The sequence below is a fragment of the Magnolia sinica genome, chromosome 17 (assembly GCF_029962835.1).
Source record: "Magnolia sinica isolate HGM2019 chromosome 17, MsV1, whole genome shotgun sequence".
Taxonomy (NCBI): Eukaryota; Viridiplantae; Streptophyta; class Magnoliopsida; order Magnoliales; family Magnoliaceae; genus Magnolia; species Magnolia sinica.
In genome coordinates this window covers 60,024,352-60,043,167 of record NC_080589.1, presented here as the reverse complement: position 1 = coordinate 60,043,167, position 18,816 = coordinate 60,024,352, and the positions used below count along the sequence as shown (strand labels likewise).

At 38.7% G+C, this 18,816-nt stretch overlaps 1 protein-coding gene and 1 long non-coding RNA gene across 2 annotated transcripts; both read left to right on the top strand.

The window, feature by feature from the left end:
- The first annotated feature begins 3,594 nt into the window (after positions 1 to 3,594).
- LOC131230549 (uncharacterized) lies at positions 3,595 to 10,038 on the top strand. The gene is made up of 7 exons (XM_058226454.1): positions 3,595 to 3,618; positions 3,720 to 3,824; positions 3,919 to 3,990; positions 4,072 to 4,326; positions 5,175 to 5,277; positions 9,403 to 9,528; positions 9,956 to 10,038. Exons 1-7 carry the CDS (start codon positions 3,595 to 3,597, stop codon positions 10,036 to 10,038), a joined length of 768 nt encoding a protein of 255 aa, XP_058082437.1.
- Positions 10,039 to 11,424: 1,386 nt separating this feature from the next.
- On the top strand, positions 11,425 to 17,936 carry LOC131231072 (uncharacterized). The gene is made up of 3 exons (XR_009164182.1): positions 11,425 to 11,556; positions 11,669 to 11,757; positions 17,556 to 17,936. It is a non-coding gene; the product is annotated as an uncharacterized LOC131231072 (long non-coding RNA).
- Positions 17,937 to 18,816: the final 880 nt, after the last annotated feature.

Here is an 18,816-nt window from a genome sequence, read left to right as displayed (position 1 = left end):
TAACACCAAGGCTATAAAGAATGTTTAGTGTGCCATGGTTAGCGAAAGAAATGTCCTAGCACTCAACCAGAAAATTGCAACCTGAAAAGATGGAGCATCCGGCTGATTCTATTGAATGGAAGAATCTCGATGAGAAGTATATGGATTTTTCAGCTGAGCCTCGCAATGTTCGATTGGGCCTGGATACAGATGGGTTTAATGCATTCGGTGCTTTCACTACAGCTCATAGTTCATGGCCCGTTATATGTGTGACGTACAATCTTCCACCAAAGCTTTGCATGAAACCTCAGTTTACTATGTTGACTTTGCTCATTGAGGGACCACAACAACCAGAAAAGGAAATTGATGTTTATTTACGACTATTGATTGATGAATTGCAAGACTTATGGCATAAAGGGGACATGACGCTTGACGTATATCATAAAAATAAATTCAAGATGCGTGTCGTTTTGCTCTGGACAATCCATGACTTTCCAGCATATGGTAATGTTTCTGGTTGTAGGACCAAAGGTGAGTATGGTTGTCCTATACGTGGTCCCAACACAGATTCCTTGCGACTCCAATATGGAAAGAAACATGTTTATATGGTCACAAACGATGGTTGTCAATGTCAGACCAGGTAAGGAAGGACACAAGTGCTGGCACATTCAATAAGAAGGTGGAGATACGATGTCAACCCATTCGTCTGGACGGGATTAAGGTTGAAAGACAGATTGCGAACCTGCATATGCAATGGGGGAAGACTGAGAAGAGGAATATGAGGGGTATTGATGGAGACTGACAAGAGCTAACGGGTGATGTTGAATCACCATGGTTCTTCAAACGGTCTATATTATTTGATCTGGAGTATTGGAAAGATATTCCAGTGCGTCACAACCTTGATGTTATGCATGTCGAGAAAAATATATGTGAAATCCTTATTGCCTTGTTGTTGAACACACCTGGCAAGACAAAGGATGATGTTAATGTGCATAGGGACCTGAAACAGTTGGGAATTAAGAAGCGTCCATGGCTGAAAAAGTGCAATGGCAAGATGATTCAGAAACAAGGTCCTTTTTGTTTAAGAAAAGAAGAGAAAAAGCTTTTCATCCAGACTTTGCATGACTTGTGTGTTCTAATCAGTTTTAGTGCGAATTGGAAGACCATCATAAAGGGAGATTACATGAATTTAAAGGGAATGAAGTCTCATTCTTACCATGTGTTGATGCAACATTTGTTCCCAGTTCTCATTCAGCATACATTCAGGGATAGGAAGGTCATTCGTCCTATAATTACAAGCTTTTACACCTTCTTTAATGCCTTATGCTCGACAACAGTAGACATTCAAACGCTCCTCACTCTTGAGAGGGGTATGGCTAGGACGTTATGTCAGCTTGAGATTATATGCCCTCCATCTATATTTGTCGTGATGATGCATCTGTCGATCCACTTGGCTTACGAGGCTCGCATATGTGGTCATGTATACTATCGATGGATGTATCCATTCAAAAGGTACGCTATAAGTTTAGTAAGAATAATCTGGCTTAACATCTACGGTTGTATGTATCTGTAATGTATCATTGTCTTTGTCAGGTTCATGAAGACATTCAAGGCCTATGTCCGTAACAAGACGCGACCTGAGGGTTGCATTGCATAACAATATATCCAAGAGGAGACAATTATATATTGCAACCAATACAGAGGAAAATAAAAAACAAGCCTCTTGGAAAAATTGGAAAAAGGGTTTGATAGAGTCATTTCAGGACTACAAAAGTTGCAAGATGTTGTTGATGACGATGTTAGTCTAATAGGTTCAGGTCAAAGTGTTACCCTAGCGTGTATCGAATACGAACAGGCTCGTACATGGGTACTGAAGAGTCATCCTAGCTATGATGTGTGGGAAGGGTATGCACAATTAGCTCATTTGTATATATCTTCTTTACCTTATGCAATTTCAATATAACAATGGTATCAAATAATGCGCAGGAAGCACAAAGATTTCTTACAGCGATGTTATAGGACCAACAGGGTGCCTAGCGAGGATGAATTCATACCTTGGTTGAAGAGGCAACCAGAGTTTAGCGAATCTGACGATAAAGAATTTAAAGATATAGTGAGAGGACCTCTAGCTTTTTGTACTCAATACAATAAGTATTGTATTAATGGTTTTCTCTTTGTCACTAAGGACTATGAGGAGAATAAAACGAACCAAAACAGTGGTGTTATGATAGAGGGTATGACCACTTTCCGATCTAGTGCTAAGGATATGAATACAGTGGATGAAAATCAACCTTACTATGAAGTCCTTCATGGAATTATCCAATTGGACTACAAAACAGGGTACAAGTCCATCTTATTTAAGTGTGATTGGGTGAAGGTGACGCATCATGGTGTTTCTTTTGATGTCGAAGCGAATCTAAGATTAGTAAATTTGTCCAGTCTTTACAGTTCAGACAAATTGGGTGACGAGCCGTTCATTCTTGCGGAGCATGCCACATAAGTTTTCTACTCCAGAGATCCAAAAAATCCTAAATGACATGTGGTATTGGAGGTTTCAAAAAAGATTTTTATCGAAGAAGAGACATGCCATCTATCTGAACGATTTAAGGATGTAATTGATGCCGATGAAGGACCTAATCTCACCTCATCAGCAATTGTTGATAAGTTGATATTCAATGAACCTGAAGACATCAGTGTTGTAGTCAAGAAAATAAAGAAAAGAAAGCGACAAGGAGAATCTCTTAAATTGTTTATATTTACTAAGCATGTAACAATATGATATTTATTGGAGGAAATCTAATCAAGGTATGGATAATGTAGTGAATTGTTTGTACTTTATCTGTTATCCAAATTATTGTATTAATCATTAGTGTTTTTATTTTATTTTATTTTATTTTATTTTAAACAGGCACATGGATTCACAACTAGAGGCATTGGGTGTGCACTTGACCGAGACTACAGATGCGAGCAAGACTAAAGGTAATATGATATTTCTCCTTAATTAGATATGTAAATTTCAATTTTCTTATATATTGGTGGTAATCAACGATGTATATATATAACTGTTATTCTTTTTATGTTGTTGTGCCAGCTTCTTCTTCTTCGTCTAGAAAGAGAGGTCCTACTAGGGGTGCTTTTTTACATGAGCAACCTGATAAGAAAAAAGTCCTAAAGAAGAATGAATTCGGGCAACCGAATGAAGATTGTCTTGAACAAAAGCAATTTGCATCGCATATCGGTATCCTCACCCGTACTCATATCCCGATCATATACCAAGACTTTCGCCAGGTGCCTCATGCACACATTCAAATGATCATAGAGTCATTGTCATGGGCTTATGAGTTTGAGGGTCAACGTTGGGATGCGAGTCTTATATATGTAACAAAACACATCAAGGAAACATGGCGAAATTACAAAAAAAGGTTGATTGCAAAATATATTAAAGACAAGGATCTTGCAGTTGTGAGAGACAGTCCTGCCCCTCCAGGCATCCCTATGGAGGATTGGTTAGTCTTTGTGAATCAACATGGCACTGAGGAATTCAAGAGAGTAAGCGAAAGGAATAAAATCCATCAGTCCAAGCTAAAAGGACTTGTGTGTTTTAGGAGGAACAGCATGGCTGTTATTTGCCATCAGATGGTATGTATTATTTATTTATAAATATAGGTATTATAGTTTAATATTGAATTTACTTTTGAATTATCACTCATCTAACTCCATTAATATGTAATGTGCCAAAGGCGAAGGAGCGGAATCTTACCTCTGATGTCGAGATAGGTAGACATGATGTTTACTTAAGAGCACATACAAGCAAGGACAAAGTTGTCCAGTATCCTGACCTTGTTGTAAGTACATCCCCTTCTACCACTAACCAGTACCTTTATGAGATGCCAATGTATAGCTTTGAATTATTTTACATACAGTTGTATTTTGTTGCAGGAAAAATTAGATGACCTTTATTCTAACAATCCTTCTTCTAAGATTACCGGCGTTGACGATGCCCTTACACAGGTAATGATAAAATTTAAAAATTACAGTGAGATTCATGGTAATTATGAATTTTCTAATAACTTGATTTGTAATGTTTTACAGTTGGTTAGTTCTGACAGTAAAGGGCGAATGCGGGGTCTAGGTTGCTCAATAACTAAGACAGGACTGAAGATGTCAGCCCCTGCCCGTTCAAAGGTAGAGAATTTAATAAAAGAAAGAGATGGCCTAGTGCAGGAGATATTTGATATAAAGAAATCATTGCCCAAGATGGAGTCCTGGATGGAGTTGCAGCAACACGCACAATCTACTCAAAACCTCTCATCACCAACAATTGCTAAATCCGCTCAGGCATCATCGGTATGCAAGTGTAAATTTGCTACAGTATTGAACTTACAATTATTTTCGATATCAATACTAATGCCATTTTATATGTGTACATGTAGCCAAATGTTATATATATCAGTAGGAGATGCGACTTGCTTGGTTGGGGAAATCGTGATGTAGTTGCTCGTGGTCAAGTACGCGAAGTTAATCCAAATGCAGTTGTCCATTACGAACCATTAGAGGAGGGAGCTTTTGTTGTTACCCTGACTGAGATTATACATCCTGACACTCGTTTGTGGAAAGAAGATGGGTTCGCAACTACACATGGAGAGGCCGGTCCGGGATCACTTGTGCAATGGGGGAAGGAATCTTTGAGATTTCGATAATTTGAACAAATTTGGTACTTTATAATTGAACTTGGTGTGGATGCTTTGTTTAGTTTATATGATGTTTCGCTTGTTTTTTTTTTTGGTTAATTTTGAACTAATTTGGCACTTTAGTTACTTTATATTGATGAACTTAAAACTTGGTTTGATTTTTAATTACTTTATATTGATGTTTTGCTTGTTTTTTTGGTTACTCTATATATTGTTTGGTTTGGTTTTTGTAATTTTGAATGAATTTTATAATCTATATTTAAACATATTAGACTCCATTTGGTTGTCACAAACCAAATGGAGCCTAAGCCCCTTTTTAACTCCGCCAATTCAACTCCTTGCATTGCCGGTCCCAAGCCCGGGTAAAGGAGGAGGGAGAATGGGCATCAAGGTGAGTTGTGAACTTTTCCTTCATTTTCTGATTATCTATTTATTCTATGTCAATCTTCATGGTTCATTATTCATTGAAACCTGATTATCTATTTATTTGTTATTGTTTTACAGGATGATGAGAATGATATCAATGACTTGACTGGTTGTCACGCCCCGAACTCGGAAACCGGGCTCACAAAATTCCCGCTCGCCGAACCCGGCGCCGACAGCCTCCGTAGAACCCCGTTCTCGGATCCTGATACCCATTCACCAGGTTCCGATCCTGGGATACTACAAGGAGGGTTTCAAATCATCAGTCTGATTCATAATAAGCATAACAAAAACATAACCCACAAACAATAACCACAAGAACACCACCACAAAATCCACTATGATCAAAAACTTTTTAGTACAATGCGACAGAAAGGGAAAATACAATGTAGTGCAAAAGATAGAAACTCCAAAGCTCGTCTGCACGGTCCAACTACGGCGAGACTATGGCTGCGACTGCGTCCTGGCGTCACCTGCACGCATCAATCGTGCATAAGCTTATAGAAAGCTTAGAGGGTGGTGTAAGTATGTGCGCAATATAAGCGTGCTCAAAATGTAAGGTCAGAGTAATGCGAAATCATGGCGATGAGTACATGAATGCAATCAGCCGTACCAAGGCTATGCGGTGCAATATATGAATGTCATTGGCCATAATACGGCCATGCGATGTGAGATGCAACTCAAGCATGCCAATCCTCATCATGTATCAGTACAGTTCTCATTCTGGATAATCACCGGGGTTCAATACACTCCAAATGGCACTGTCGCTCTCCTAGCCGCACAGTCCAAGCGAGCGTAAGAAACCTCACTATCCGCCTGGCCAATAGTCTGCCAATACCTATCCGGCACATCGATAGCGGACCCATTCGCGAGCTGGTCAAACTCAGCCTAGTATTGCCCCCTACCCTCGGGTGAGTAAGGCCACACTCCTTTCCAACCGACCACGACACAGTGGGAGACGCGGCCTCCTGGTATTCGGCCCTCATGCGCTCATATATCCACTCGGTCTCGACGTTGGAGTCATCCTCTGGTACCATCGGGTTTAGGGATTTTCACCCAGGGACGTCTATGGTGCCCGTATGCCAGAACCAAATATTTCTGGTTTCCAATCCTGCCATCCACGATGTGTCTGTGGAGGCTATGGCCCTGATGTGGCTAGGGCATACAGTAACTACAATCACACAAATGCAAGTGCATGAATCACACGATCAATCATGCAACAGCCCTGTATATACCATGCACTTATATGAGGCAACTCCGCCTATCAGGGAGCCCATAAACAGTCTATCCAAAGGTATATGCTATGATCGGTCACTCCTCACATCAGGCATACATATGGTGCGAATGATCATGAATCATGGATCTATACAAAACATGTATAAAGAGATGGGCTCTAGGTATAATGGAGACGGCCCTAGACGGCCTACTTACCATAATTATGGGCCTATCAGTGGGCCTTAGGGAGAGTTATAATGTGGGCATTTAACCAACATTATCCATTCAATGTGGACGTCAAACCAGCATTGAACCCAAGGCGTGGCCCGTTACAAAATCAATACATATAACGCGGTGGAATTACACTACATTGGGCCTTATGTACATCCTATTGGGCCTTGACCCGTGGGCCTCCAGTACATCAAATGGGCCTAATAAGACGGGCCTAATACAAATCAAGGTGGGCCTCAACAAGGACCACTTAATACATGAAGATGGGCCTCCACAATGGGCCTTAATTATCTCCAACACAGTTGGACAGTTGGATGAAACACATACATCATGATGGAGCCCACTCTAATGGAGGGTATGGTGTATAATACATACATAAGTGGGTCCCATGCGGGGCCTACCATAATGTTTATTCCCCATCCAACCCATTGATAAGGTCATTCAGACCGGGGCCCACAGTAGTGTTTATTTTCCAAGCCACCTAGGGCCCAACATAATGTTTATTTTCCAACCAACTGTTCATATGGTCATGTGGACCAGGGTAGGGCCCACTGTAGTGTTTATTTATCATCCAATCTATCCATAAGGTCACATGGGCCTGGATAGGGCCCACTAATATTTATTTTTCATACAAAATGGGCCACTGTAATGTTTGTTTTCCCATACAACCTGTTGATAGGTTGTGTGGACCAGGGGCCCACTGAAATGTTTATTTGTGCCCAACCTGTTCACAGGGCCATGCAGCCAGGGAGGGGCCCACCCAAATGTTTATTTTTCATCTGACCTGTTGATCGGGTCGCGCGGGCAGGGAGCCCACCAAAATGTGCATTTGACGTCTAACCTGTTTATAGGGCCACCCGAATGGGGGTGGACGTGGGGCCCATCAAAATGTGGTTCACAAATCCAGCCCATCCATTATGTGGGTCCCATCTAAATGATGGTACCGACCAAGTTTCAGCAACATCCAAAACTCAGGTAGGCCCCACCAAGTAATTTTATATGTTTTGGCATGTCTTCACATGATTTTAAATGGTATGGCCCACATGAGTTCCGTATAAGGCCGATTTTTGGGATGGACGGTCAGTCCATGGGGACCCATCAAATGCACGGTTTGGATGGTCGAAAGGCATCAAGGTGGGGCCCACAATTGGGCCGTGAGGGCCTGCTCGGTCCGTCCGCCCGTCCTCTGACAGCGGCAGCAGCAGACGCTGCTGCCTCTGATTCAAAATTTTTTAAAAAAAAAAAAAAACCAATGTTTCGATGGTTTTTGATAGATGGGGCCCACTACAGACGAATCCATCCCGGCCATTGGTCCCTGTGGCTCGATATAATCCCATCGAGTCCAATATTGGATGGTTTTTGATATATAGGAGCATCAGGGAGGTATTTTAATGGCAATGCCGCTACTTCCTTTGGTATGGCCTGCTTGATTTTCAGATTAGTCTAAAGTTTTGGTTCAACGGCTGAAATGAATTGAGTAACGGAATAGACGGCGTGGATCAGTCTCATACATCAAGGTGGGGCCTGCAGGGGCAGCCTACTCCAAAAGGCTCCCTTTTTTTTTTTAACGTTTGCTAGCTTGTGAGTACACCCCACCGTCAGTATACATACTCCATGTTGGCCACGCCCGTCCAGCATCCACTGACGCTGGACGGTGTGGATAAACGCATGCATTATGGTGGGTCCCACATGGACGTGGCCCACCAAATATATACATATAATACATATATTATATTATATATATAATACATATTATATTATATATATTATACATATTATATAAAATATAACATATATATATATAAAGCATTTGGCCCACCTAAACAGTGGATGGTGTGGATCATCACCTACAATAGGATGGGCTACACCGTCTGATGTAGATGGACGGGTAGATATAACACATATTGGTGGGATCCACACCATTATAAAGGAAAAGAGGGAGAGATAGAGAGAGAGATGTACGGTGAGATAGAGGAACCCCGCCACTATGGGCCCTCTTGATTAATTCACATACATCCAAATGGGTCCCACCCACAAGTGGGCCCTAAAATTTAAAATAATGACAAATCACCCACCTTATCTTCCTTCTCCTTGCTCCCTTGGACTCCTTAGCTCCTTACCTTCACTTTTAACGGAGGTTGATGAAAGATGAATGGTTGAGATTGGAGATGAGAGGGTGGGCCACACTTGAAGTTGAGAGAGTGTGTTGGATGTGTGAAATTTCTCATGGAATTTGGATATTTGCTAGAGAATGAGAGAGAGAGAGATAGAAATAATGGGTGTAAGGACGGATGGAGTGGTGTTGTAAGGATGGGAGATAGATGGGAATGGATGAGTGTTGAAATTTTGTAAAAGAAGTATGGCCTTAGTTGAAAATGAGGTAAAAGAGGAATGGTGAGGTGGAAAGATGGTGGACTTTTGGAAAAAGAGGGAATGGGTGTAGTACTTGATGTATGGGATGCATTAATGGTTGATTGATGGGACTAATTGTGTAGAGATTCCCTCGAAATCCGCAACGCGTGGTGTTTCTTCAGAATAAACGCAGATCGGCATCTTCTTGCCTGGGTATCGGTTCGGTGCACAAGTCACGGCATTGAAACCGTGACGACGACGTGGTCGCTATGATACAACTTTCGGATCAAGCCGACGTCGATGCACGGGACCTGGCTTAGGATCGTGCGCAAGCACCGAATACGGTGCGAAGGTTGCCAGAATTTGACCGGAAGGACCGCGGAAGCTAACGGAACAGTACGGATTAGGACACGGGTCTTACACTGGTAAGGCATCTGGGGTTTGCAAATTTTGGGTTTGTTAGAATGCTTATACATGGTATTTTTCTTTGATTTTACTATGCTCCTGTCAGGTAAGTGGCTCGGAAATAGACAAATAAGATGCAATTGGGTTGCTAAAGGAGCTGGCTTTGCTGAGGAAAAACCCCAAAGTGAAAACGAAAATCAAAACATGGTGGTCCTGACAAATGGTAGTTCAGGTAGTATGTGTACGGTATCCTCCATTTTCTCCTTTCTATTGAAAGTTAGGACCATTATTTCAATGCCAATGACAAATGACAAACCAGACTCCCATCTCCTTTTTGTGTTTGTCAATGGAATAGACCATTTGGTGGACTTACCAAACTGTCAATTCCACTGGTATCGATTTGAGTCTGTACTAAATGATGTTTAAAATCATGGAATTCTTGTTCATCATTCATGTACGGGGTTTTTGTTCTAGAGATCATAGCTTTTATGCATTTGATGATTAAATAGAATTTCCTTGTTTTATTTCAATGTCACTAAGGAAAGACTTTGCAGGTACACTCACAATTGGTGGCATGTTGTTGTTTGTTATTTGGAAGGTCATTTTCCAATTAACAAAGTGCTAGAACTTCTCTTATTTTCCTTCTTCCTTTCATAAAGGTTCCAGCCATGTTTGGAGGCCATGCTGCGAGCTGAAACTGACCTCCAACTGGGCCGTGAAGAGAGTTGCAGCAGGCCTTTAAATGGGCTTCAATCCAAGCTATAAACAAGCCTCAACCTTAGGCTGAAACTAGGCCTTCTTCAGGCCACACAAGGGAGTTGAAAAACATCCTTCAGCTAGCCCCAAATCTAAGTCGAAATACCTCCCAGATAGGCCGTAAAGATGCTGAAAATCGGCCCTCAGTCGGACCTTCTGCTGGCCATGAAACGCATAAAGATATGGGCTGAGTGTAGCCTAGTTGCGAAAGTGTTTTGAGCCAGAAATAAGGCCTTCAATCAGACCGCGCAGAGGGCTGAGAAACGCATTTCAGATGCCTCACAGTCGAGCTAGACATGGCTCACGATCAGGCCATGAAACTTGGATCCAAACGGTCTCCATCTGGGCCGTGCTGCGTGCTGAAAACAAGCTCCAGATGGGTCCGATTTGAGTTGAAATCAGGGCCCAACTGGGCCTTAATCTGCACTAGAAACTGGCCTTAAACAGGCCCTTAGTACCAACCTTACAGCTAGGCTTTTTATGGGCAGCAAATCAGTCCAGGCCAGACCTCAATTGGGCCTTCCATCTAGGCTGAAACCAGCAAAAAAAAATCAGGCAGTGGACTTGTGTCCAACCCCTGCACTATACATTACAGATTGCATGTTTGATATTTCCTTATATTTCATGGTAAGCAATTTTGAGCAGTTCTGCATTAATTTCACAAATGAGAAGCTGCAACAGCATTTTAACCAGGTTAGCTTACTCTATGACAAGTTGTTGCCTCTATCTTGGAAACCTCTAATATCTTGATTTTTTCTTGGGTTGTGTATTGACAACATGTCTTCAAAATGGAATAGGACGAGTACACAAAAGAGGAAATCAATTGGAGCTACATAGAGTTTGTTGATTCATAGATAAATCGGCTAGTATGTACATTGCTCACTTGTGCGATACTACCCAAATTGCACTTTTGTTTTGCTGTTGATTTATAGGTTTGATCTGGAACTGCAGATATTTCCTTGGGATGTGTCTCGCATTTGAGCATCAACGTAGGCAAAAGCAATCCTAACAAAAACAAGACTAATTCAATTCCATCTTCAATAGACAACAACGTGCATTCTTGCACACACTTCTTATTGTAATTGGTGCATTCTTGCACGTGCTTATTTTTAAATTTCGATGCATTCAATTGTGAAAGGATTTATGACTTTGAAAACGAAAGGGAGAGGCTCATTATGGAGAAGGACGCAATCATTCAAGAGCATGCTTCCCTGGAAAATCAATGAAATAGTATGATTCAACACCTAATTGATGTTTGGTTTTGCATTCAAGAGCACACACTTCTTTGTTTTCTTTTCCATGACATTGAAATAGTATGATTCAACACCTAATTGATGTTTGGTTTTACATTTTTTTTAAGAGGAAGGTTAATGGACATGCATCTCAGTTAATCTGATTGATTGCTTTCAGCCTTGAGAAGAGGGTCAACAAAAACGTTATGGCAATGTTCGAGCAAGCTGAAGATGAATACAATGACTTATTATCCAAGAAAAACATCATTGAGGTATATTGTTGTATTTCTCAGCCTGTAAAGGATCTCATCTTTTTTTTTTTTTTTATTAATTGAATTTGTTTATATTTGAAGTTGTTTGTTTACTGTATTCTTCTCTTCTTAGAATGATAAGTCAAAAATCAAGAAGGTGATTGAAGATATTGATGAAAATAAGAAGAAAACACTAAAACTTACTTAGGTTAAAGTGGATAAGTGAGTCAACACTTCTCTGCTCTCATGTTCCAGTTCATATTTTGTGCTTTCTAGTTGAAAATCAAGAATGCCATTTACTTTTGTTGGTATATTTTAGCGAAAGAAATTTCCTTTTTGGATTATGTTAGTGTGCATGATTTTAGCGTTTCAGATGGCTGAAACTATGGTCCAAATTATAGTATTTGGCTTCCTTGGATCCCTGGATCAGACGAATTCAGTGGATCCCGAGGACAGGCCGTGTTTATGTATTTGCTCGAAATTAATGGAGCAGACTAGGATGTGCATCGGAGCTATCCAGATAAGCGGGGATCCCTGGAAGGTGGGAACTGCTGTTATGACCATGATGAAGTTGTCCATTTCCTATGGATAACATTGGAGGGGCCTGACAATTTGGACAGGCCATGTTTATGTATTTACTTAAAATTGATGGAGCAGACACAGATGTGCGTCGGAGCTATCCGGATGTTGAGCGGAGGTCCCTGGAAGATGTGAACCGCTGTTATTACCATGATGAAGCTGTCCATTTCCTATGGACAACATTGGAAGGGCCTGGCCAATTGGAGCAGGCCGTGTCTATATCTGTATTTGCAGGGACTATACCCTTAATCTATAACCTAAACCTATTCTCAAATCCCAAAACCTATAACTACAACCTAAACCTATAAACTATAACATAAACCTACAACCTAAACTCAATTCCCTAAACTTTAACCTACAACCTAACCTAAACCTATACTTATAACCTAAACCTATTCTCAAATCCCAAAACCTATAACCTAAACTTTAACCTAAACCTATAACCTATAACCTATAACCTGATCCTATAACCTAAACTCAATTCCTTAAACCTTAACCTATAACCTAACCTAAACCTATACTTATAACCTAAACCTATTCTCAAATCCTAAACCTTAACCTAAACCTATAACAAAACCTATAACCTACACTTATAACATAAACCTAAACCTAAAACCTAAAACCTAAATGTATTCTCAAATCCTTAAACCTAAACCTACACCTAATCTTAATCTCAACTCCTTAACCTAAAACTAAACTTAAAAACTCAAACTAAACCCGATCTCAAACCCGAACCTGATTTCCTAAACCTAAACCTTAACCGATTCTCAATTCCCTAAAGCTTTAACCTATAACCAATAACCTATAACCCATAACCTAAACCTAAACCTTAACCGAAACCTAAACCTATAATCTTAACCTAAACTAAAACCTATAACCTAAACCTTAACCTATAACCTATAACCTAACCTTAACCTAAACCTAAAACCTAAACCTAAACCTATAACCTAAAACCAGAACCTAAACCCAAACCCTAAATGTATTCTCAAATCCCAAAACCTAAACCTACACCTAATCCTAATCTTAACTCCCTAACCTAAACCTAAACCTAAACTTGAAAACCCAAACTAAACCCGATCTCAAACCCGAACCCGATTTCCTAAACCGAAACCTTAACCTATTCTCAATTCCCTAAAGCTATAACCTATAACCTACACCTAAACCTAACCTTAACCTAAAACTAAAACCTAAATGTATTCTCAAATCCTTAAACCTAAACCTACACCTAATCCTAAGCTCAACTCCTTAACCTAAACCTAAACTTGAAAACCCAAACTAAACCCGAACTCAAACCCGAACCCGATTTCATAAACCTAAACCTTAACATATTCTCAATTCCCTAAAGCTTTAACCTAAAACCTAAACCTTAACCTTAACCTAAACCTAAACCTATAACCTTAACCTAAACTAAAACCTATAACCTAAACCTTAACCTATAACCTATAACCAATAACTTAACCTTAACCGAAACCTAAAACCTAAACCTAAACCTATAACCTAAAACCTAAACCTAAACCTATAACCTAAATGTATTCTCAAATCCCAAAACCTAAACCTACACCTAATCCTAATCTCAACTCCCCAACCTAAACCTAAGCCTAAACTTGAAAACCCAAACCTAAACCCGATCCCAAACCCAAACCCAATTTCCTAAACCTAAACCTTAACCTATTCTCAATTCCTTAAAGCTATAACATATAACCTAAACCTAAACCTTAACCTAAACCTATAACCTAAACCTAAACCTAAACCTAAAAACCTAAATGTATTCTCAAATCCTTAAACCTAAACCAACACCTAATCCTAATCTCAACTCCTTAACCTAAACCTAAACTTGAAAACCCAAACTAAACCCGATCTCAAACCCGATTTCCTAAACCTAAACCTTAACCTAATCTTAATTCCCTAAAGCTTTATCCGATAACCTAAACCTAAACCTTAACCTGAACCTATAACCTTAACCTAAACTAAAACCTATATCCTAAACCTTAACCTATAACCTATAACCTATAACCTAACCTTAACCTAAACTTAAAACCTAAACCTAAGCCTAAAACGTAAAACCTAAAGCTAAACCTAAAACCTAAATGTATTCTCAAATCCCAAAACCTAAACCTACACCTAATCCAAATCTCAACTCACTAACCTAAACCTAAACCTAAGCTTGAAAACCCAAACCTAAACCCGATCCCGAACCCGAACTCGATTTCTTAAACCTTAACCTTAACCTATTCTCAATTCCTTAAAGCTATAACATATAACCTGTAACATATAACCTAAACCTAAACCTTAACCTAAACTTATAACCTAAACCTAAACCTAAAACCTAAATGTATTCTCAAATCCTTAAACCTAAACCTACACCTAATCCTAATCTCAACTCCTTAACCTAAACCTAAACTTGAAAACCCAAACTAAACCCGATCTCAAACCCGAACCCGATTTCCTAAACTTAAACCTTAACCTATTCTCAATTCCCCAAAGCTTTAACATATAACCTATAACCTATAACCTAAACCTAAACCTTAACCTAAACCTAAACCTATAACCTTAACCTAAACTAAAACCTATAACCTAAAGCTTAACCTACAACCTATAACCTATAACCTAACCTTAACCTAAACCTATAACCTAAAACCTAAACCTAAACCTAAAACCTAAATGTATCCTCAAATCCCTAAACCTAAACCTACACCTAATCCTAATCTCAACTCCCTAACCTAAACCTAAACCTAAACTTGAAAACCCAAACTAAACCTGATCTCAAACCCGAACCCGATTTCTTAAACCTAAACCTTAACCTATTCTCAATTCCCTAAAGCTATAACCTATAACCTACACCTAAACCTAACCTAAACTTATAACCTTAACCTAAACCTAAAACCTAAACCTAAACCTAAAACCTAAATGTATTCTCAAATCCTTAAACCTAAACCTACACCTAATCCTAATCTCAACTCCTAACCTAAACCTAAACTTGAAAACCCAAACTAAACCCGACCTCAAACCCAAACCCGATTTCCTAAACCTAAACCTTAACCTATTCTCAATTCCCTAAAGCTTTAACCTATAACCTATAACCTATAATGGATAACCTAAACCTAAACCTTAACCTAAACCTAAACCTATAACCTAAAACTAAACTAAAACCTATAACCTAAACCTTAACCTACAACCTATAACCTATATCTTAACCTTAACCTAAACCTAAAACCTAAAACTAAACCTAAAACCTAAAACCTAAACCTAAACCTAAAATCTAAATATATTCTCAAATCCCTAAACCTAAACCTACACCTAATCCTAATCTCAACTCCCTAACCTAAACCTAAACCTAAACTTAAAAACCCAAACTAAACCCGATCTCAAACCCGAACCCGATTTCCTAAACCTAAACCTTAACCTATTCTCAATTCCCTAAAGCTATAAACTATAACCTACACCTAAACCTAACATAAACCTATAACCTTAACCTAAACCTAAAACCTAAATGTATTCCTTAAACCTAAACCTACACCTAATCCTAAGCTTAACTGTATTCTCAAATCCTTAAACCTAAACCTACACCTAATCCTAAGCTCAACTCCTTAACCTAAACCTAAACTTGAAAACCCAAACTAAACCCAATCTCAAACCCGAACCTGATTTCCTAAACCTAAACCTTAACCTATTCTCAATTCCCTAAAGCTTTAACTTATAACCTAAACCTAAACCTATAACCTTAACCTAAACTAAAACCTATAACCTAAACCTTAACATATAACCTATAACCTATAACCTAACCTTAACCTAAACCTAAAACCTAAACCTAAGCCTATAACCTAAAACCTAAACCTAAACCTATAACCTAAATGTATTCTCAAATCCCAAAACCTAAACCTACACCTAATCCTAATCTCAACTCCCTAACCCAAACCTAAACCTAAACTTGAAAACTCAAACCTAAACCCGATCCCAAACCAGAACCCAATTTCCTAAACCTAAACCTTAACCTATTCTCAATTCCTTAAAGCTATAACATATAACCTATAACATATAACCTAAAGTTAAACCTTAACCTAAACCTATAACCTAAACCTAAAACCTAAATGTATTCTCAAATCCTTCAACCTAAACCTACACTTAATCCTAATCTCAACTCCTTAACGTAAACCTAAACTTAAAAACCCAAACTAAACCCGATCTCAAACCCGAACCCAATTTCCTAAACCTAAACCTTAACCTATTCTCAATTCCCTAAAGCTTTAACCTATAACCTATAACCTATAACCTAAACCTAAACCTTAACCTAAACCTAAACCTATAACCTTAACCTAAACCTTAACATATAACCTAAACCTTAACCTATAACCTATAACCTAACCTTAACCTTAACCTAAATCTAAAACCTAAACCTTAACCTATAACCTAAAACCTAGACCTAAACCTAAAACCTAAATGTATTCTCAAATCCCTAAACCTAAACCTACACCTAATCCTAATATCAACTCCCTAACCTAAACCTAACCCTAAACTTAAAAATCCAAACTAAACCCAATCTCAAACCTGAACCCGATTTCCTAAACCTAAACCTTAACCTATTCTCAATTCCCTAAAGCTATAACATATAACCTACACCTAAACCTAACCTAAATCTATAACATTAACCTAAACATAAACCTAAAATCTAAATGTATTCTCAAATCCTTAAACCTAAACCTACACTTAATCCTAATCTCAACTCCTTAACCTAAACCTAAACTTGAAAACCCAAACTAAACCCAATCTCAAACGCGAACCCGATTTCCTAAACCTAAACCTTAACCTATTCTCAATTCCCTAAAGCTTTAACCTAAACCTAAACCTATAACCTAAACCTAAACCTTAACTTAAACCTAAACCAAAACCTATAACCTAAACGTTAACCTATAACCTATAACTTAAACCTAAAACCTAAATGTATTCTCAAATCCCTAAACCTAAACCTACACCTAATCCTAATCTCAACTCCCTAACCTAAACCTAAACTTGAAAACCCAAACCTAAACCCGATCTCAAACCTGAACCCGATTTCCTAAACCTAAACCTTAATCTATTCTCAATTCCCTAAAGCTATAACTTATAACCTATAACCTAAACCTAACCTAAACTTATAACCTTAACCTAAACCTAAAACCTAAACCTAAACCTATAACCTTAACCTAAACCTAACCTAAACCTATAACCTTAACCTTAACCTAAACCTATAACCTTAACCTAAACCTAGGTTTTGAGTTTAAAAGTCCATCCTAGGTTTGAACACATTACTCATGTTGGATTTTGCCATAGTTTAGAAGATTTGTAGGTACATTTTTTATTTCTTCATATATAAGTGTTTTTTTTTTTTTTTTATCTTTCTTCCTTTCGAGATGTGTACAAAGGTATACTTGTTTGATTATGTCTACAAATGCTGTTTTATGCAGGCTGACAAAATAAAGAAGTCAGTGGAGGATGAAATTCATTTTCTCAAGGGAAGGGTTTCAGAACTTGAAAGTGATCTTGTGTCGAAGTCCACAGAAGTTACATCTACAGTTTCAAGGAAAGAAGAAGCTCTATCTTCTGCATTTGCTGAAATTGACCGTCTGAAGGAAGAAAATTCTGTAAAAATGAGAGCATTATTGAATGCATATTGAGGGTGTTTATTGTGTTGGAGTGTATTTGTTTCTTGTACATGAGGGCACGCCTTAGTTGTAATTCTTATGATAAGTTGAGCAAAGTGAAGTATTGTTTATTTAGAAATGTGAATGTAGGATGCATTGTATGATTTGATTGCTATTTGTAATAAATGCATCGTTTCATTTTTTCTGATTGCATTTTATGTACCATTTCTATCAGCATTAAGCTTAGATGAGTTATCAATCACAGCTGGTTCTTGCAATGGAAACAGGTCGTATTATTACAATTTTTTTAAAAAATACCTAGAAATATAATCCGCAGCTATTGCTACGGCTTGTATCCGTAGCTATTGGTATCTATTGCTACGGATATAATTGGTGCTATAGGTATCTATTGCTACGGATAAAATCCATTTTGCTCTGTAGTAGGTCCATCGCTATTGATGGGGTAGTTAAATCTATTGCTACGGATAAAATCCCTTTTGCTCTGTAGTAGGTCCATCGCTATTGATGGGGTAGTTAAATCTATTGTTATGGATATAATCCGTAGCTATTGGTATTTATTGCTACATACTACATCCGTAGCTATTGGCATCTATTGCTTCGGACTACATCTGTAGCTATTGATATAAATTGCTATGGACAATATCCGTAGCTATTGGTATCTATTGCTACAAATATCGTCCATAGAAATTTGTATACATTGCTACAGATTTAGTCCGTGGCTAGATCTTTAGCTACCTCACCAATAGCGGCGGACGTGCTACGGATCATATCCATAGCAAAAAGGCTTTTGTTACGGTTTTTGTCCATAGCCAATGTCCGTTTTTCTTGTAGTGTTGTGGCATATTCCCACTTGTCAAGGTAAAAATTGGAGTAAACACACCTAAATGCCTATCCAAGAGGCATTTTCCTGCTCTTAAACCTAAAAATAAATGTAATGGCACCCAAATGCCCATCCTTGAGGCATTTTGCCCTCAGTTTCAAATTTAAAAAATCCATGTAAGGTCACCTAAGTACTGTGCAGTATCGCCAGGCACATGGATCTTAAAAATTACAAACTCAGCCA

Excerpts from the sequence above, each read along its gene's own strand:
- LOC131230549 (XM_058226454.1), top strand. The coding sequence starts at position 3,595 with ATGGCTGTTATTTGCCATCAGATG. Across the intron at positions 3,619-3,719 it reads CTGTTATTTGCCATCAGATG|GCGAAGGAGCGGAATCTTAC; the intron begins GTATGTATTATT and ends AATGTGCCAAAG. Across the intron at positions 9,529-9,955 it reads CCTGACAAATGGTAGTTCAG|GTTCCAGCCATGTTTGGAGG; the intron begins GTAGTATGTGTA and ends CCTTTCATAAAG.